At 38.6% G+C, this 20,933-nt stretch overlaps 1 protein-coding gene across 1 annotated transcript in view; it reads left to right on the top strand.

Annotated features, from left to right (window-relative positions):
• COL4A4 (collagen type IV alpha 4 chain) overlaps positions 1–20,933 on the top strand; it is a 38,408-nt gene that overhangs the window by 14,142 nt on the left and 3,333 nt on the right. The window contains exons 13-33 of the mRNA XM_039380563.1: positions 1,358–1,462; positions 2,059–2,223; positions 2,777–2,869; positions 3,197–3,360; positions 5,317–5,389; positions 6,608–6,714; positions 7,078–7,261; positions 7,828–7,896; positions 8,785–8,889; positions 9,442–9,660; positions 10,572–10,733; positions 11,372–11,542; positions 12,725–12,868; positions 13,218–13,325; positions 13,610–13,788; positions 14,905–14,968; positions 15,470–15,544; positions 16,007–16,114; positions 16,408–16,515; positions 19,711–19,782; positions 20,572–20,700. Of these exons, the coding sequence (XP_039236497.1) occupies positions 1,358–1,462; positions 2,059–2,223; positions 2,777–2,869; positions 3,197–3,360; positions 5,317–5,389; positions 6,608–6,714; positions 7,078–7,261; positions 7,828–7,896; positions 8,785–8,889; positions 9,442–9,660; positions 10,572–10,733; positions 11,372–11,542; positions 12,725–12,868; positions 13,218–13,325; positions 13,610–13,788; positions 14,905–14,968; positions 15,470–15,544; positions 16,007–16,114; positions 16,408–16,515; positions 19,711–19,782; positions 20,572–20,700 (2,604 nt within the window). The remainder of the gene's footprint in view (positions 1–1,357; positions 1,463–2,058; positions 2,224–2,776; positions 2,870–3,196; positions 3,361–5,316; positions 5,390–6,607; positions 6,715–7,077; positions 7,262–7,827; positions 7,897–8,784; positions 8,890–9,441; positions 9,661–10,571; positions 10,734–11,371; positions 11,543–12,724; positions 12,869–13,217; positions 13,326–13,609; positions 13,789–14,904; positions 14,969–15,469; positions 15,545–16,006; positions 16,115–16,407; positions 16,516–19,710; positions 19,783–20,571; positions 20,701–20,933) is intronic.

Raw genomic sequence — 20,933 nt, 5'->3', positions numbered from 1 at the left:
GAGGTGTGTCAAAGTGGTCACTTGGTCACTTCCAAGGGATTCGGGAACAGGATCCTAAACCATTCAGTTCCTGGTGGCCACAGGCCGTACTTGTTTGTCGCACTGATCTCACTGGAACCAAGTTAAACATACGAATTCCAGATTAAATGTTTGTCTGAAAGATCTTTGTGCACACAGTCACAACTGTCTCTAGTTATTGGACCTAGGCATATTTAAGAAAAAACTATGAAAAGTAAGCAGATGGATGGCAGATAAGAAAACCTGTCTACTCATTGTAATTTAGGATTCCTATTTTCAGAATTGCCACAACACGCAGACTTTTAGATTATAATTAAGCTTCCTATTGCATAGTAGGGGCAAAATCTTGGAATTAGAACCCCCATGAGAATACCTGTCAGTCTTATTACCTGCCTACCTAAACCTCAGGCTGGGTTTTTATGTCCCAGCTCCCTCTATCTCCGTCTTTATCATCTAATCAGTGAAAAGATGTGTGGAAATTTTATTTCATAGCAGGAAACAATGGGAAACAACCAAGTTTGCTGCCTTTTGCATGTAACACTTGGGGAATCTTTATTGTGAGAATGTTTCAACAGACAAGTCACCATAAATTGTATTCCTACTGCAGCAAAAGCTGATTGTGAACAGAAGTAAATTACAACAAAACCTTATTTCAGCAGAACTCCCCAAAAATTAATTACATTTTTTCCCATTGACTTTCCAGCCCATGCAATAAAAGACTTAACCCCATGCTTAATATCTCAAGTAACATTTAATCATGTGCATGGTGTATGACTGGATATGATCTTCAGAGAAAGAGGCCCTTAGCAGAACTGAGAACACAACTAGTACCAATATTTTGTTTCTCCAATTTCATGAAGCTGTTTATATCTGATTCAGGTTTTCTTTATCAGTATGTAATTGCAATTTTAAATTTTATTAATTGTAGCAATTTTGAAAATATACTTTTAAAAATTTGCATAATTTCAACCAAGACAATCCTGAAATGACCTCCCCGTGTGCACTTCCAAATGGGGATAACATGAGATGCATATTTATTTTAAATGCCAAGTGTTTTTTATTTTGGGCAAACATTTCTCTCAGCATTTTGAAATATGTAGCACAAAGATACTACTACAGAGTGATGAAAAGTTAAAAATGTGCCCACAAAATGGGCTGGAATCCGTAGAAAAGTAACCAAATCCTCCCACCTTAAAATTAAATTGTTACAGATTTAAAAGTGTTTCATAAATTGTTTTACTCTTATGTAGTTTCCCAATTATAATTTTGGCTTCAGTTTTATTTAGATTTAAGCTGTCAATAAGGTGTTTGACTCACATGTTTTTATAATTCCCTGTAGGCCCACGAGGAGATCCCGGATTTCCCGGTCCTGTTGGTGATGTGGGGTCAGCTGGACCAATGGGTCCTGCAGGCCTGCTAGGAAGACCAGGACTTGATGGAACAAGTAAGAGAAGTAGGGGATAAAATATGAACTATATAGCAGTAGTAGAGAAAGCAACTAAAAGAACATTACTTTGTTCTTGCATGATGAAAGCCACCAACAGTAAGGATTTGAGCTCTACAGATTGTTCATTAAAAATATTAACTGGGCACTTAGTGGCCAAAGAAAAGAATGAAAATTATCCAAGCAGAACATTAGGAGATACTAGAAAAGGAACAAAAGGCTAAGGAGAATATTACCATGCACTGTAAACCCACGGTATGCCTTTATCTGGAGTGCTGTGCTCCAAAATTCTGTTCTTCATCTCAAAAAGATATAAAGGCAAGTGATCAGGATGAGTTTGCTCTATATAAGGAATGAGAATAACTGGGATATCTGGAAAAGAGATAATGGAGGGGAGGAGGAAAAGAAGCATTTTAAAGTCTAAAGCAGAAGTCTCCTTTCCTGGGGATCCTGGAAAACCTGAAGATTTAGATTTAAGTCTTTGTTATATAGAAGCTCTTTTTCAGGGCAGTTCTGCATGGTCTGTGTTTCCTCCTTGATATCTCACAGTAATCACTTTGAAGCTGTATGGGCTTTACACCTTTCTTTTTTTATAGGTCTGCCTGGCCTGCCAGGAGTAAGTGGGGCACCAGGACCTCAAGGTTTTCAAGGTGACCCTGGTTTGCCTGGAACAGGTGAATTAATCCCAGGAAGACCTGGATTTCCTGGACCACCAGGCCTACCAGGACAGCCAGGAAGACAAGGCTTACCTGGACTACCCAGTAGGTTCAACAGCAATTGATGTATTAAGAATATAATTCTGCAGGTTAATAGATCCATTGCTTTTGTTGGTCCTACAAAAAAGATAGAGGTGAAAAGTTCATTTTGGCAGATATATCAGACTTTACATGGGATGTTGAAAACACGTTTTCCTATTAGCTGTTGATGAGTGAGATTTCAAGATTTTCATCGTTTTCTGGGTGATTTAAGCCCACAAAAGTAACACATATAAAAAAATTCTCTAAAAATATGTCACCTGAAGTTAAAAATACAGCAAACTGAGGAGGAAACCCAAATCAGCATCCTTTAGAAGAGAAAAAATAAAGTTTTAAGTGGAAAACAGTAGCAGTGGCAATGAAAATCCACGTGTCAACATCGACTCGAGTCACAGTGACTCTTGTAGTATAATCTATAAGCAACAACTTGTAAAGCATTTAATAAGATCTCTAACCTTTCACGTGAGTATAACAAGATAAGGGAGAGGAGAACACACGACCTAAGCTGCGGAAACAGTCAACCTGATTTATACTTGCTGTACAATTTGTTTTTTCAAAGGTGTGATCTGTACTGACAGAGGTATCCCTGGAGAACCTGGAGCAAAAGGTCAGATAGGCCTTCCAGGAAGAAAAGGTGCAAAAGGAGAAAAGGGTAAGCATGCCTGGATAACAAAACATTTGAATATGAGACCTTTGCCAGTTATGTCAGATCTAAATGTGCAAGAAGTTTATGGTAACTTGGTGGATAAGGCCCATCAAAGTGCAGAGTTAAATGGCCAGTTGGAACTGGGACTTGTAAGTCAGTAGATGATGTCAGTGCAGCAGTTACTTAGTGCTGATAATGCTTCACCTCTTTGAAGGGAATCAAATGAGATAAAATGGTCCAGGCACTACTCACACAGAAAAGAGAAAGGGCAGCATTATTTTTTGTGTATTAATTCTGCAACTTTTTCATTGTAATTTTGACACATTCATATAGGAAGTCAAGGCCTCTGCTCGTGTCGTGCTGGTCCTCCTGGTCCCCGTGGTGTGCAAGGACCTCCAGGTGTTCAAGGAAAGAAAGGACAAATGGGATACCCTGGAAGATACGGAGAAAAGGGTGACCCAGGCTTATCTGGTGCAATGGGGTCACCAGGGCTCCCTGTGAGTAGTTTTCGTGAATTTTGGTAAATAAATAACATGAAGTTACCTCTCAGCTCAGGAGGCATTTAAGCAGAGTAGTGGAGAAAATGCCCTGGAAAACTATCTGAAACTTTCATCTACTTTTGCTTGTTACAGTCTAATGAAATGAGCTATTACTTTTGGAAACAGACTTATTTTCTTTAATGTGCTTCATATAGTTTATCTCATTCCCCACAGTAAGCAATAATTCAAAGCACCACTTAACCTAACTGCTTTAGAAACACTTTATAAGATAAATTATTGGACTTGATGTGATTTTGATCCACTTTTTCTGGTCTGACATGCAAAACGTACATCCAGAATGCTGCATACCAAAATAATGCCAAAGAGAGATTTTTTTAATATACTTTCTTGTGTGTGAGAGGAATTTCTTTGAAAATACAGGCAGATATGCCTTGCTTTATGACTGTTGCATTATGGTTGGGGTTTTTTTGTTTGTTTGTTTAGTGGGGTTTTTTTTGTTTGGGGGAGGTGTTTTGGAGGTTTTTGTGCTGTTTGGGGTTTTTTTGTTTTGTTTTGTTTGCTGTTTTTTTGTTATTGTTGGGGTTTTTTGAGGTTTTAATAGCAGAACCCTTTTTGCACATGAGGAATTGCTTAAAAGTTTCCAGAATGTTTTCTTTCAAAAGAAAAAAAAAAAGCAAACAAAACCATTGTGAGTCTGAAGGAAGGATGTGGAAGGGCTTCTAATTCTAGTGCCAATGGTTTCATTACAAGCTTTACATTTGCTCTTGTGGGTTTCTTGTTTGTTTGTTTGTTTTCTTCTTAAAACACTATTACCTGTGTGGATTATGTGAGATTTTGATCTTCTTGTTACTTTTGAGAGTATGATTTAGTCCCTGTGGTTTTGAAGCAAAGCTTGAAGCCTTGTCCTGAATATTTTCTGTTCTTAGGTTACTTAAGTGAGAAACAAGAACAAAATAATCACTTTGGATGGAAATAATTCACTTTGATACAGAAATGTTTGGTTTAATGGACCATTTGTCTCCATTTTTCTGCTCTCCTTTCTTCACAAATATCTAATTTTTCCTTTCAAACACTACTTACTGATCTCTGCCTACATAAAGATCTAAACATTGTCAGAAATAGCCACTGCTAGTTTCAGATACATGTTTTTCAGAAGTCTGTCTGATTTAAAAGTGTCCTGATTTACAATCACATTATATTCTCTCCACCTATTTTTAAGTGAAAAAATTTGAATAACAGAGGAAGCTGGCTAAATAATACCCCAGTTTTGCACCTTAGTGGCCTTTTACTTTTGTTTAAATTTCCTGCGGTAAAATATATTTACCCACATGCACTGCTGCAAGATCACCAATGATTACATGAAAACTGCACTCTGCTTGGAGAGCTGAGAACACAGATCAGCATAAGAATATAGAAAAGCACTTCTTTTCTCCTCTAAACCTGTCAAGTCATAGATTCTTCTCACCACACCTACCTAACTAGATGTAGATGAAATTTCTTATTGGCAGCTTTGTGGGTTTTCATTCAGAAAAAAAGCATCACTTACTTGCTGCTGTGTTCAGTTCTGGGAGGAAAACCTCATCCTGCAGTCACCACACTCCAGAGATTCCCTTCCTCAGTGGATTGTGGGTTGAAGTCTGCAGTGGGAACAGTTTGTGAGTCATTTGGATTTTAATATTGCATTTACAGCCGTGGACCCAAATCTTCAAGCTTTACAAATTATTTTAGTTGTGTATCCATACATTTGGCAGAGTCAGGCTGAGAAGGCCAGGTGCCACTCACACACCTCTTTATAATCATCAGAAAAGATAAGTGTTTCTTTTTGACATGTCACCTTAACTGGTTGGTTTTGGGAGACCATGCAAGAGATAGATATCTAATTTTCCCCTCAATTCCCACATTGATTCTGTGCTGGAGACAACTGACACCTTTTTTTTCCTTGTAAATGTTAAGGGGACCCCTGGTTCTGCTGGACAGCACGGTGAAAAAGGAGAGAAGGGTGATCCAGGAAGAGTTAGGATAAAAGGTAACCACACATTTTATCTTTAGCCTGTTTGTTTCCTATACAATGTCTAGGCAATAGTGTGAGAAAAACATATTCATCTACTCTTTAATAAATTCATTAGTTCAGTAAGTTACTGAAACCTAGAGTGCATGTATGTCCAAACTGCTTTCTTGGTACCATCTCTTCTTGCTAAACACAAGATCAACACAGCATTTTGTGGTTTTTATTCTATAGTTGAGCCATAAAACAGTTTTAACAGCGTGTTATTAATGCTAAGAAATGATTTTTCATGTCCTGTGATTGATAGTTGGGGTCTTAGAGAGGTTTGTATAGCAAAGACTCAACAGAATACAAATACTATTGTACAGAACCACCTCCTGAAGTGTCATATATCAATATCACAGCTGTTGCCTCAACTTAAGCCACCAACATCCTTCTTGGGAAAAACTCAAAGTTTCAATGACTATTCAGATTCCTGCTCCTATTTCTAAAAATTACTCTTGACCAGGCATTGAAGAGAAACAATAGGCCACTAGTTGCACAACTGAAATTCTTGTAATTAAATAGATCAAAACCTCTCCACAGTTATGGTTATGATTTGCAAAAGCAAAAGAAACAGAGAGCAATAAATTACAGCAATCTGAAGGCAAAGCTTAGTTAGAAATGCTAAACTAATTATTCAAACAAAAGATTGTCCATCTTATTGTTTATAAAAAGTTAGCTTAGCTTTGGATGCCTGTGGGTTTTTTACAGATGTTGGAGAGGGGAAAACATTTTCTTCTATTTGCAAAGGATTTCTTGACACAGCAAAAGTTACATTTTCATAAATATCAGTGCAAGAGAAATCTAGGGGGAAAATAAAACCTTTGGGAAATATTGATGCAAATATTCTGCATCATATGACACTGCTACAGCCTGATTTCACTGAAATTAAGAATAAAACAGACTGATTTCAATATTTTAACTCTCTGTATAGCACAAATAAAAGCCACATTCTTGTGGTGCCTCTAAACATGTCTTTTACAGAGAGACCAAGTTGTTCCATGAGGTGTCCAACTAAAGCCTTCCTAAGCCTAAAATACTTCACCAAGGAAATGTGAATTCGAGGACTGGGAATTATCATGCAGATATGATGAATGGTTATTCAGCATTTACCTAAGAAGAAATAACCTCCACCTCCCCCTCAAAAAATAATTACTGTAAATATTATACTTCTTTTTCTTTTCAAAATATTTTAAGGATTAAAAGGTGAAAGAGGACCTACTGGGGTTCCAGGATTTCCAGGCCAGAGAGGTCTTGATGGCAGAGACGGGGAACTAGGATTGCCTGGGGAAAAAGGAGTTGAGGTATGTTTGACTCTCCCAGATTTTTTTTTTCCATTTCAATTAATGTATTATCTTATGAAAGGTTATGAAAGTTTTTATCCACTGAAAAATTATTTTCTTGTAAATATCATTGCTTATTTTGGTATTCCTGGATATAATTTCTGCCTATAGTGTGTCCCAATATTATGGGATCAGGAAACAAAAAATCCACTAACCCCTTTGTTCCTATTGCCCTTAAATATTTAAAAATACTAATGTCATCCATGTAGTCTCTTAATTGTGGAAAGTGATTTCTCCAGATGATCCCCTAAACGTGCTTTTTCATAATCAAAGAGAGGAGAGAAATTAGCTCTTGTTACTTCTTACCAACAAGTTTTCTTTCAGGGCGATGCTGGAGTATCGCTTCCAGGTGATAAAGGATTCCCTGGGCTCCCAGGACCTCCTGGGGTAAAAGGACAGATGGGATTGCCTGGTTTGGGGTTTCCTGGCCCTCCAGGAGCCAGAGGTAGCCCTGGAGACTTTGGTGATACTGGTAATGTTGGGCCACCTGGTCCAAAAGGCCAGAAAGGTAATTTTGACTGTTTACATTAAGAATGAAATAGCAAAAATACATGTTTGGTGGCATCCATTACAGTTTCATATGTATTACATAAAGTGTTATTCATTTATAGTGAAGATGTTCTTAATTTATAGGAAAATATAACTTATATTTAAGGCTTGGTCTGGTTTTTGGTTATAAAAAGTGCTTAGCCAAACAAAAACATCTACACTGATAGTGATATGTATGAACCAGAACTATGCATAGAATTGAAATGAAAATATTATTTCTTTCTTGCACTAAAAACTGTTGTAAAGACAAATTTCCAAGACAAGTGAAATAAAACTAAACCTTTGTCTTTAAAAAATACAACTGTATTACAACAATTTGAAATATAACCAATATTATATAGAAAGGGTCAAGAAAAATATATTTTAATATTCTCCATCAAAACTTAAATAATATGGAAATAACAATGTGCATAATTTCACATTTGCACATCTAGTTGGTTAGTTCCACAGAAATATTACAGTAAGTGTTCAGACTCCATTTATTCTAAAACTAAATAGGCCAGTTTCTTCTCCCTCTTGCTTCAGGTGAAACTGTCTGCATCACATCACGATACCCTGGAAATCCAGGTCCCCCAGGTTTTAAAGGTGTTCAAGGTATGTTTATATATAGGAGAATTTTTGATTTTAATTGAAATTTAAGTTGCTAATTTAAAAGAAGAAGGTATCCTAAAAAGCTACTGTATTCCACTTTTTCAACAGATATATGTCTGAAAATGTAAAACTGCAAATACACAGGAGTATACTCATCTAATAGAATCAAGGGCCAGACAGCTGCAGTTTGCATGATCAAAAGGTGTGCAGGCTGCCTCCATAGAAATAATTAAGTGAAGGTAGTTTCAAACTCTGTCCTGCCTCAATTAAAATGCATGAGAGAGTCTGTAAAATATGCAGATGGCTGGAGTTAGATAAGACCTGGAGATGTGCAAGGCAAAAATATGCTGCAAGGCTGTAATTTCTAAAACTATATTGCTCATGGCAAGTTGAAATTGAGCCCTAAAATCTGAAAATTTATTACCATTATTTCAACTTTTTAAACTTAATTTAAATTCAAAGAACTCATCCAGGAACTGGCAAGACGTGTCTTGTGATCGCCTCCAAAGCATTTGAAATTCCTCTGAAAATCCTGATCAGAAGAATTGGAGATAGTGGATTTTCAAGCTCCTTATTATGGTATTACCCAGTTCCCTGACACCAGTATTGTGGGTGGGAGCAAACATTTATACAGACATGAAAGAACAGGGATTCGTGTATTGAGCTCATCTGCAGCATTCCAGAAGCAGGATATAGCACAGGAGAGTAGAAGAACTTGAGCTGACACCTGTCATTCACTGGGTTAATACCATTGATGTCCTGTAACATTAAAATGTTATAGGAAAGATTTTTTTTTTCTAATTGACTCTGGTGATCTGCAATCTGCTGTTTATGGAACAGGGAGCACATTTGAGCACTCTGTCAGTTTATGTACTTCTTTTTTATTTTCAGGACCAAAGGGTTTAAAAGGACTCCCAGGGCATCCTGGACCAAATGGCTTTGAAGGGCAAAAAGGCCGTCGAGGCAGGCCAGGAGCAGGAATCCCTGGGCCAGAAGGTGAATTGTGCTTCTCTTAATCCAGGAGACCTGCTGGTCAGATTGTAATATATAAATGCAAGGAAAGATAGCTACCATGGTAGAACACTGTAGGATAGAATATAGAATAAAACACAAACTTCAACAAAAGCTAGTGGAACAGAAATCTTTACCAGTATCCCTTTCTTTATTCCAGCTTTGCAGGTGCTACAATAACCTAAATTTCAGTGTCCAGAGAGGAAATATTCTCAGAAAACTGAGAACAATTAGTGAAATTTTAGGAAAGGGAGTAAACTGGACAAGAGTGACAGTAGTCAAGACAGATGCTGCTCCAAAGAAAACCCCTGTCACTTCCCACAGGAATTACCTCCTTTAATCCTCATGTATCATTAGCTATAAATGGGAAACCTGAAATTTAATGTATGATGTTATTTTTCTGTGCAAAGTAATAATTTAAATCTGGTTACATTTGAATTATAATATAACAGCTTGAGGGGGAAAATGAACAAACAGACAAAAAAACAAACACCTCCTGAATTATGCTCTATTTGAATTTAAAAATCCTATCAACAGGCTTTCGAGGCATAGCTGGTGATCCTGGTGATCAAGGTGAAAGAGGATCTACAGTTGATGGTAAAAATGGCCCTCCAGGTCCACCTGGCATAGATGGTCAGAAAGGTCTTCCAGGTGACACCACATATGGCCCTCCGGGAATCCCAGGCAACAGGGGACTACCAGGGCCCCCTGGTGCACAAGGAGCAAGGGGTAATCCAGGCATTCCTGGGCTTCAAGGTATGGGCCAGTTTTTATGAAATAGTTTATGAAACATTTTGTTAAAGGACAAAATCTGAGCAAAGATGGTACTAATTCAGATAAAACTTCCTCTTACTGGATCCATCGTGGTGACTGTGAACAGTACACCCTGATTTTACATTTACATTTTCACAGTTCAGGTTGACCAGCCACTGAGGGGATCTGCACTGCAGGAAGAAAAAGATGCCTTTACCCAGTTCATGGAGTAGCAGTGCAGCTTCCTATTCTTACTATTACTTGCTGCCTGGTGCCCATCTGGGCTTGGGGCTTCCTGCTCTGCCACACAGATAGTCCTTGCCTCAGATTGTTTAGTCAAACCTGAACAGACTAGAAAAGGGCAGGAGAACACTCAGGGAGAGAGGGGTGAATTTCTTTGCCCAGAGTTATGCAATAAAATCCTCTATGTCTTGTGCACTACACTCCTTGCTTCTGCAGGGGAGTTTTGCTGGTTGCTGCAAAGAGATCTCCACAGTGCATTTCCTTCCCACTTTACAGAGGATATTGCTGTTTCCTTTTACAGGTCTTCCTTTTGCCCAGCCCTAAGCATTTCCACACATCCTTCTGTGCAGGGAACACCTGTAGAACTGACCCCAGAGCTGTGTGTCTGGTGCAGGCCAGTGAGCTCCTCCCACTCTGCTCCTACTCATCAGAAGCTCTCATCCTTACCTAGACATGAGGGCTGAATTCATATTTGTTCCTTAAAGAAAGGAGCTTTCCACAACAGCCAATTCTAAATTGCAGGAAAGCACCAGTTTTCACAAACTGCAAAAACTAGAGGACAATTAAGACACTACAGTAACTGAACATGTAAATTTCAAAATTAAAATTAGGAATTCTGAAGGATGGTGAGGAGTGGAACTAAAACATTTTATAATGCTGTTTTTTCCCAGGACAACCTGGCACCCCGGGATTTCCAGGTGCCAAGGGTTTTAGAGGCCCAGAAGGTGATATAGGAGCACCAGGCTGTCCAGGCTTCCCTGGTCCACCATGTGTTGCAGGCTTACCAGGGCCACCAGGACTCAGAGGTGCCATGGGCCTACCAGGACCTCAAGGTATACCACACCCATGGGGTTGCCTCACAGCACTAAGCTTTGCACATATTTTCTGGCAGATTTCATCACGTGATTTTTGTAGCTGACATGACAAATATTTCCATGGGGCCTGCCCATTTCTGGGGGTGTACATTATGTTTTGCGGATTTCTTTAAACTCAAGGAATGTAGAGTGTGCATCCCAGATATTTCCCAACTTTTCTTTCTTTCCCATGGTGTTCTTTAACTGGCCAAATCACAGTGTGTTCACTATCAAGTAACAAATGGAAGAGTTAACTCTTATTCTGTTGTCCTCAGTAGCTTAACTGAGCTCCTGACACTACTGTGATACTTTTATCTTCCTTATTCTTAACTGGAATTGTTATTTAGGAAGAGCTAGGAGACATATATATCAAATGTATTTGCAAGTTAGTAAGTGCTCTTCTACTGATATGTCTGTCACTAAAGAAATACAAGAAAACAAACATTCCAAGTGATAAATCTAGGCAGGGCCAGGATTCCAACATGGTAATAAAGCTTCCAAGCAATTTTGCCACGTTTGCTGATATTTAAATTTATACCAAAACTTTCTACTTTTTAGATACAATTGCTGAACCTTTTCCTGCATTTACATACATAGATTAAAGCTCTTTTTCTCAGGTTTACCAGGCTTTAAAGGTCAGAGGGGAGACAGGGGCCTAGCTGGGCCACCTGGAATCAAAGGTCTGAAAGGTTCTCCAGGCTCACAAGGTCCCCCAGGTCCTCCAGGCTCACAAGGACTTCCAGGACTTCCAGGCAATAGAGGACCTCCTGGTTTCCCAGGAGAAACAGGTGTGTCAAACATCCTGCAAACCACCTCATCTGTCACATCTCTTGTAAAGGAAACTATTTCTGCTGCTGTTAACACTAGGAAGTACTTTGCACCCTCCTTTCTTTTCAGCTTCAAGAATAAGACCCTGCAGCAGGGTAGAGTCAATTAACCATAGCATCCCTTGTTCTTTCTCTTATGATAAAATCAAAGGGATGGAAATAGTTCAATGCATGTTGGTGCATCCTGGTGCTTTAGCTGTTTTACAGCACTGACCTATTTCCATGTATTACTTCCTGACTGTAATAGGTTGTAATATGCTATAATAACAACAATATGTTTAGACATTGGCCCATTTAGGAGACTGGTTAACAGTGCCTTAGGAGGCAATCCTGAAGGGCAAAGAAGTCCAGGAAGGCTGAATATTCATCAAGAAGGAAATCTGAAAGACACAGGAACAGGCCATCCCCATGTGCTGAAAGACGAGCAACAGGAAAGATGACCAGCATGGCTGAACAGAGAGCTTTGGCTGGAACTCAGGAAGAAAGGGAGAGTTTATGAAATTTGGAAAAATGGCCAGTCAACTCAGGAGGATAAGGGTATCATGAGGATACGCAGGGAGAAAATTAGAGGGGCCAAAGCGCAACTAAGACCTTGATCTGGCTACTGCTGTAAAAGACAACGAAAACGTTTCTATAAATACATTGGCAGCAAAAGGAGGGCTAAGGAGAATCTCCATCCTTTATTGCATGGGAGAGGGGAAACATAGTGACAAAGGATGAGGAAAAGGCTGAGGTACTTAATGCCTTCTTTGTCTCATTCTTATGTAAGACCAATAGGTCTCTGGGTACCAGGCCCCTGAGCTGGAAGACAGGGACAGGGAGCAGAATGAAGCCCCCATAATCCAGTAGCCACATGCAAGATCTGCTGGCATGTTGGGGATAACAGTTTGGGTAGTAAGTGTAGCCTAAATCTCCAGAAGGTGGCAGCAGGTAGGGGGAGAATGTTTGTTTCAAGGGAATCTGGGTTTCAAGAGATGTTTAATCTTGGCATGAAGCCAAGCTCCAACTATTGGTTCTCTACCTTTGCTGATTTCCTAAGGAGTCCTTCTGAACTTCCTGCTTTTGCTTTATACTCTTCCTTAGAATATGACAGTAACAGTATAAGCAGACTGAACATGTAAATAAAGCATTTCATATTACCAGGAAGCAAAGGGATTCAGGGACCCCAAGGATTCCCAGGACTCCCAGGAATACAAGGCACAGTGGGAATCTCCGGAGTAAAAGGCGAAGAAGGAGAAATGGGTCTGCCTGGGCCTAGTGGAGAATGTGGGGATATAGGAATAAAAGGTTTGTAAAAATCCACTTCACTCTGTAGTCATGTTGATGCTGTGTTAGAATATATTTACTTTTTATAGGAAAGAGAATAACCATCTCCAAGCTGCAATCACAGGCAGTACACAATTGCCCTCTTTTGTAATCTTTCATTATTCTGATTTAATATCACCTGGGTTACTACTGAATTAACTAAAAAGCAAGAGAAGTAGGATAAATTTTGTTAGCAGTGAGCCTAGTGTAACAACTGAGAACCACAATTAGTATTTGAAGGCTTTCTCTATTAGTGAAGTCATTACTAAAATTAATTTTCAGGACATGTCATTCATGATATATACTTACATTCCATATTTTTGGCTCAAAGGTGAAAGAGGGTCTCCAGGAGACAGTGGCTACATTAACATCCGTTTAGAGAAAGGACAAACGGGAGACCCAGGGTTTCCTGGTGAGAATGGATTTAGAGGTGAAAGAGGTAAGTTCATAAAATAAAGCCCTGGATTCATAAAATAAAGCCTGGACACACATTCATCTGCTATAAATCGCTGGTTTTCACAGGTGGGGACTCATGGCTGCAGAAACACCCAGCAACCTTATCATGTTTATGGATTCTTAAAGTAGCAGGATAGTTTCTTTGGACAATTACACAATACACAGAGTGTGGCAATACACAGTGTGAAAGCGTTGCCATAATCAAAATAAGTGTCAAATAATGGCTTGGCTTTATTGGTCATTATCTTGATCTGCAATTAACTTCAGGTGAAAAAGGCAATACTGGTTTCAGAGGCACCCGAGGATTTCCAGGGAAGAATGGTGTTCCAGGACTGCCAGGTGACCAAGGTGACACTGGAGTGATGGGGTTTCCAGGATCATTGGGTTTCCCAGGACCAAAAGGCTTTAAAGGAATTACAGGTTTTCAAGGAGAACCAGGTGACCAGGTAAACAGAGTGGTAGTGAAATGTCCTGGACTTTGCAGTTATCTCCTGCCTCTAAGAAATAGGATGAAGGGTACATATATTGTACTCACCCATTAGATCTTCCCCCTCAGAAGAGACTGTCAGTGTAGTAGGAAATGTAAATTGCCTAATACCTAAATGCTTTGATTACCTTTTAGCAGGAACTGTAGTTGGAGTCAGCAAAGGGCCTCTCCCAGCTGCATGTTCTGAGTTTGTTCTCTTGCCACTTGGTGGAAGTCCAGGCTACACTACACTAATTAGGGGGAAAAAAACAGATGCACCATCAAGTTTTTACCATTATTCCTATGAACAGATTGACAGATCACTTACCACAGAGATCATAACACAGCAGCAGCACAATTAGGAGATTAATGTGTAGCTGCTCCTTCTTATCTCACTGTGGCCAAGCCAAGAGACACAGCAAACCAAGTCACCTCTGGCTGTAGTGCCAGTTTGCCCCAGGCAGATCCCAGGCAAGCAGTACTGCTCAGGAACAAATATACAAACTCACACATACGTATATATACGGATATAAGGTACAATTCTTCACTTCTTGTGTGCTAGGTAGACAGACAGTGAGATTACATGAAGCAGAAAGCACAGGTTTTTTGGTAAAATGGACATATTTTTGCTTGATTTGTACTGTATGGAATTTCTTTGAAGAGATAAGGTGTGATTTGCTGATTATAGGTCATTATTCAAAAGGAAAAATAGGGAAATCTTTACATTTTTATTGTTACAATACAACATATTGCTGATTAATGTTTATAGTAAATTTTGGGTAACATACAACAATATTTGGTATATTTTTATGGTACCTTTTAAATCAAATTACTCAGGCCATCTGTGAGTAATTTAAGCTGTTTGAGCCAAGAGTTAGAATAAAGTATAAAAGCACAAATTCAAAATTATTAGCAAGTCTAATCTACAGTTTCTTGGAAGTGTTAGTGGTCAGTGTTAGACATGTAACAAAGACAACATGCTTTTCTGTTGATCTTAAGATACAGTTTTTCTAAGAGCACCAAATGCTCTTATAGATTATTCCTGCTACACATACCATATGTCAAACATTTTTATTTTGTTTTTTAAAAAAATCAGGGTGATGTTGGCTTACCAGGAATCCCTGGAAATCCAGGACTGACTGGCCCAAAAGGATGCAAAGGTAATGAGTTTATACAGATAGGCTTTGAAAAGAGCAATATTGTTATGATGTGTGTGCAATAGATGGCAAGGACTCAGTAGAAAATATAATTTCACTTCTGTCCTGTTTTCCCTTAAAACATGAGTGTAATTAGAAACAAGTCTGACTTACCCGAAAGCAAAAACTGCATTTCAGTATACCCTGTGACAGTTTTTTCCTTTAAAAGATGATCTTACTAATTTAGAAGATAAATTCGTGTCCAGTTTCACATAGTTTAAAAATTCCATAAAAAAACCATGTACAAATCCATTCTTATGGATATGGAAAATTAGTCAATATCCATAAGAGAAAATGCAATCAAGGTGAACTGTGCCAAAGCAATTTTCATTCTGTGTTCTCTCAGTCTCTTTTGTAGCTGTTAATATCTATTAGTAAATTTTCTGATCTTACAAAATTGTCCAGCTTTGCTTTTGTGGATGAAAAGGATATTTGTATAAAATGGAAGTCATTGTACCTCCACAGGTGAGAGAGGTGACCCAAGTCCTCTGCTTGGTGCACGTGGTCGGAAAGGGGCTCCCGGAGATCCAGGATTTCCAGGTACCTGTGTCTGACTGACAAAAGAATCAGATTTAAGAGCTTGTTTTCTCTCAGTTTTGTTAGCAGAGAGGGAGCTCTGCTTCCTGTGCATACTGAGTGGTTCTGTAGTGAACCACAGGGACTAAAGAGACATCCCAGTGTGCAACAAGCGTGGCATGAGCATAGGAGGTGGAGTCTGCTGCGGTCCAGTACAGCACTGATGGACATAGCAACACCTACTGGAATCAAACCTGGCCTGGCTCTCTCGTGCTGGCCATTTCTGCTCTGTCAGGTATCACCAGTGAGCTCTGTACAACTCACTGCTAATAGGCAGATGTAAAGATCTGAAATATTTGAATAAGATTCTCTTTCTAGTCAAGAAACCCTTTACTGAATTTTATGTTTTTTAACTTATCATGAGACAAAAAATGGGCAACTTTTAACAAATAAATGCTAGATTACTCTTTTTTTTTTTTTTTTAAGGACTCTGTGGATTCCCAGGGGAGAAGGGTTCACCAGGAATCCAAGGACAACCTGGAGGACCAGGATCCAAGGGTGACCCTGGATATCCAGGAATACCTGGATTACCAGGTAACACCAAAATTTAAAAAGTAGTGTGATAGCACTGTTGAGGAGGCCCCTCTGTGAAGGAGTCTATAGAAATCAGAGATGTGAAGGGGTGTATTGAAAGCTATTTCTGTGTCTATAGACAGCAGAAATTGTCTGCTCAGTCTCAGAGAACAAGATCCATCAGTTCTTCATTCATCCCCAAACACTTTAAGGTACCACTGATTAACACAGTGTGTTGCATAGCATGGGGGGAAAAAAAAAATCAACAATTTAAGAGGTTTGCATAATCACAGATTATTTTTTTCCGCTCTCAGGAGCTACAGGTCCTCAGGGATTACCAGGTGAACCTGGAGAAAGAGGGAAACATGGAATTTTGGGGCCTCCAGGATTGCAAGGGTTACCTGGATCCCAAGGTAGAAAAGGTAAACAGTATACAGTGCCATTCTAGTGGTAATGTAACAGTATCAAACATAAATACCCTTTTAGGAGGGAAAATGGAAAAGGCCTAACTGTGACCATGATTTGGACTCTGTGATCTCTTAAAGTACCAGAAGAATTAAGCCAGTTCCCATCACCTCTGAAAAGTAACATAAATGCTACCTCAGAAAACTGGGATACAATTTAAAAGGAGAAAGGTAGAAACAGTCTGGCTCAGCTGATGTAACTAATAGCAGAACTGAAGAAAAAGGAGTTCACAGTAATTCAGTTGTTTCACTTAAGTTATGCTGTGTTCTACATTTTCACCATGGAGTGCCACTGTTACTCTACAAACCCAGCAGACTGCTACGGACAGATTTGTCTTTACAAACTTGTTTTAAGAAATTATGATAACTTAAGTTGGTTTTTGTTGTTGGTTTTCTTGTTGCATTGTTTTCTCCCAAAAAAATTTTGAGGGATTTAATGTAGAATTGTTTCCTCCAAATCCTAATTCACACTTCTCACAGTGATTATTGTGTTTAGATTGAACAGTAGTTCATTTATACGGTTGTTTTTGTTGGAGAACATGATTAACTTTTTCTGTGCTCAGAATTGAAATTTTAAGTTACAGTAATAGTTCATGAATAAAGTTATCAACTCTGTATCCTCTCTCTGTTATACTGTGCTTCATAACCAGTTCCTGAACAGGAAAAATATTAGTGATCCATATACAGAAACCACAGTAAAGTAACACTTGGAGCTGTGATAAATGGTTAGAGAGAACAACAGATCCACTTTTTTAAATTCAGCCCAAGGAAAAATCAAGAAGGTTTCTTATAAACTACTGAAAATGTAAATGAAAAATGGAAACCATTTATGATTGTCTGCAGTAAATAAGTGGTGCTGATTTAAACTGTCACGACAGATTCCCTGCTGGTGCATAATGTGCAAGAGAACATTTTAGTGTTGCAAACAATATTTGCTGTAACAAAGGCAAAGATCTGCAGTGGCAGGGATATCTGAATCGAGAAGGGTCAAAAAACCCGCAAAACATTCTTCTGCTGAAAACTTCTTCACAGCAGATGGACTCTTTACTTCCTGTCATAAGTGATAAGACACTTCTTCTCTATATTGTGCAGAAGTTATTCCAAGTCCTGCACAGGAACATAACAAATTAACACATGTGCTGCAGAGGGAAAAGTTCAGTTCCAAATAGTGGTTCATTAGACACCGAGTTGCCTGCTAAGCCTGAGGATTCTATATATTGCCAGCATAGTTGAGAAGAAGGGTAACAACTTTGAAAATATACCCAGTAATGAAAACAAAATGGTATTTGTATTCTAATTCAATCGGAGAATATAGATCTTAGAGCTGTTTTCAACAAGTGTTGTTGCCAGCATTAAAAATGAAATTAGCTGTGCATAGCTAAGTACAGAGCCTTGTCCGTCCCACTGGTTCTCATTTACATGAAAGGCCTTGCGCCTAAAGAACTTGAGGATTTTTAAAAAATTAGTTAAACAGCATCTACCAAAGCATAATCCCATTTTCTTTATTACAGTAGTTTTACTAGTTAAGGGCTTAGTCTGGCAAGCCTTACTTGTGTGAGTAATCTTTGATGAAGAAAGTAATATTAAGAACATCAGCAGAATGACTTGTAGAAGTAGAAGCTGAATTGGGCTGTACAGTACAGAAACAGTAGTTCATGCACAGGTCAGCCAATTCAGCTGTACCTAGAAATATGGGACTACAGCAATCCAAAAATCTAGAATTACAAGTGCTGATATTATAATGGATTGTTGGCAAATGTGTCAGAAATTCCCTGGAAAGCAAGTAAACCAAGCCATCAATCTTGCCTGAATGAGTCAAAGATCAAAAAAGTTTTAAATGGTGACCTGGGGACCAAAATTAGTTAGGAGTTGGTAATAATTTTAAAATACCACTGTTAAATTCCCCAAATGCAACTCTTACATAAATTTGAAAATGGGAACATGTCCAAAGTACAAGGAGGCTACAGAAAGCAGGACTTAAACTTAGAATGTCCTGAAAAGGTAAAGAACAGTTAATTAAGGGCAAGAAGATATTACAGGTTGGATTACTAGTACCCCACATTATAAAGTGGATTACACAGAGAGTATATTATAAATGTCTTTCAGGTTTTCAAACAATCTTCTGGATTTAAATATTTTCCAGTCAGGTGTTTGCTACAGGCTGGAATTTTTTTTCCTTTTCAATTCATCCATTGTTAAATTTTAACTAAAATAATTCAACAGTTCCTGAGGGCAGAGCTATATGATTATAATTTTTGGTGTGCCTGTTAGAGAACTCTAGTGCCTTTTTATTTTTCCTTTCTCATATGACCTATCTGTGAACTAGGGACCTTTAAATCTGGCAGATGAAGTAGTTGATGAATGGCATTTGTGTTGCTGTTCCTACAGCAATTTGTCTCTGCCAGATTTCACCAGTTCATAAACTTAAAAAAATATGTCCATTCATATGTGCTTAAGTAGAGCAATAAGATTCATTCTCTGGATAAATGGCAGATTGTTGTGCTACAGGACATGCTGGGCTCGAGCACAGGAACCAAGACACAGAACTTACATATCTTCTGTGCCAGGAAGGAGCTAGACAGGGAAAAATTTTGTAATAGTGTGGTGCAAAAAAGCAGAGTTTTCTGTGTGAAAGCTGCAGGACCAGAGAAAAGAAACCAGATGAAAATTTAGCCTCTTTTTTAGTGTAGATAGATTAAATTGCACTTACATTTTTAAGGTACTTTAGGTGGTGTCTGCAACCCAGTCATGAGGTCATGAAGGGACAATGCAACTAACTTTGGACAGGTTAACCACATGTAGCAGTAGCAGCCTAAACACAGACACAAGTTCACTATAAATTAGCCCATACCAAGCTTCCTACTGCTGACTGCACTATGGAAATACCTATAGGATTGAAAGGTATGTTTTCTGCTTTGAAGTAAAACTGTATTCTCATTGCTATTTTCAATTTGATCGCATTTTCCTTTCCAAAAAGGCTGCACTCAGGTGCAGTGTGATCTCATCTTCAGTTGTCAATAAGAATCAAATTCAGCAAATACCCCATCTTGATCCAGAATGTGTTGTCAGATAAAAAAAAAAAAAAGGTATAGCTTTTAATTGTGATTTTAAAGGATTACTGTGGCACCCAGTCATGCCTGTAATACCTTTCAGGTCTTCCTGGACTTCCTGGACTGGATGGCTTGGATGGACTAAAAGGTCAAAAAGGTTCTGCAGGAGCTCCAGGTAAAGAAAGGAAATAGCTATGTGCAACAGAAAATCTTCTCTTAAATGACTGAAGGTGCAAGGAGAGGAGCATGTTATTTTGATGTTTGCCTCGCCCAGAAAATATCATTAAAGCTCAGACTAAACTTTCAAACAGAATCTAGAATATGCCTAATGACACACCTGCAGTTATTTGTGGGGAAAACCTTCAAACTTCCCTTACTCACATAGTTTTGTTGGAATGGTTCAAGGCTGTTTATAAAATTAAGATGTTCAGTGCAGATGATTCAAAGGAGAGCCAAGTCTCCTTTTTTTAATATGTAAAAGATGAAACTAACAAATTAAAGGGAGACTTGTCAAATCCCAGCCCCATTCTTTAATGGAGTTGTGCCACAAACTTAAGAAGAACCTGGATTTCACTCACACTGATGTATTTGCAACTTTCAAAATGTGCTTTTGAAGCATCATTTCAAAAAACAATGCTTACCATCTATCTACAGTTTACAAATATATGCTGATAGGTAATTAAATTTAGAACCATGTAAGCAGTTTACATTTCAAGTTACAGACAACTGACACAATATAAAATAACCCCTGAAGAAGAGCATTAAAGCAAAGAGATTGCTTTCTTTGAAAGAGATGAATTAGGGCCAGATTCAACAAAACTCTATCCAGCTTCCAAGAGAGAACCAGAAAAACAGCACTAGGCAACCCTTGCAAGGAAGAACATCTGCAGCTGGTATTTCTATTCTGCACATCTGTATTTGTACTCACTGTAAGCTTTATGTACATAATTGTTTTCTTATAAAGGTCAAAGTGAAACAGGGCCTCCAGGATACTCAGGAGAAATTGGACCAAAAGGAGACAGAGGTGAACCTGGATGGCCTGGTATTTCTATTCCAGGCCCCCCTGGAGAAAGGGGATTCCCAGGATTCCCAGGTGAGAAAGGGTTTTCTCCTTAGTGCTGCTTTGCAGAATTGAAATTAAGCTCATACAGGTTCTTACCCTGCTTAAGATGAACATTATACACACCCAGAATATTCCTTCCCTAAAAACATTGCTGTTGTAATAACACACTGATGTTTCCTGAGTAGAGATACAGAGACCCTGGGATTTCTTGTTTGTTATGTTACAGGAGAGAAAAGAATAGAAAATGATGGACTTGGACAGAC

This window comes from Pipra filicauda, unplaced genomic scaffold, assembly GCF_003945595.2.
Source record: "Pipra filicauda isolate LSUMZ 115617 unplaced genomic scaffold, ASM394559v2 scaffold199_size1391877_pilon, whole genome shotgun sequence".
Lineage (NCBI taxonomy): Eukaryota > Metazoa > Chordata > Aves > Passeriformes > Pipridae > Pipra > Pipra filicauda.
Note: the sequence above shows the minus strand (reverse complement) of the source record. Positions and strands in the feature narration are given on the sequence as shown.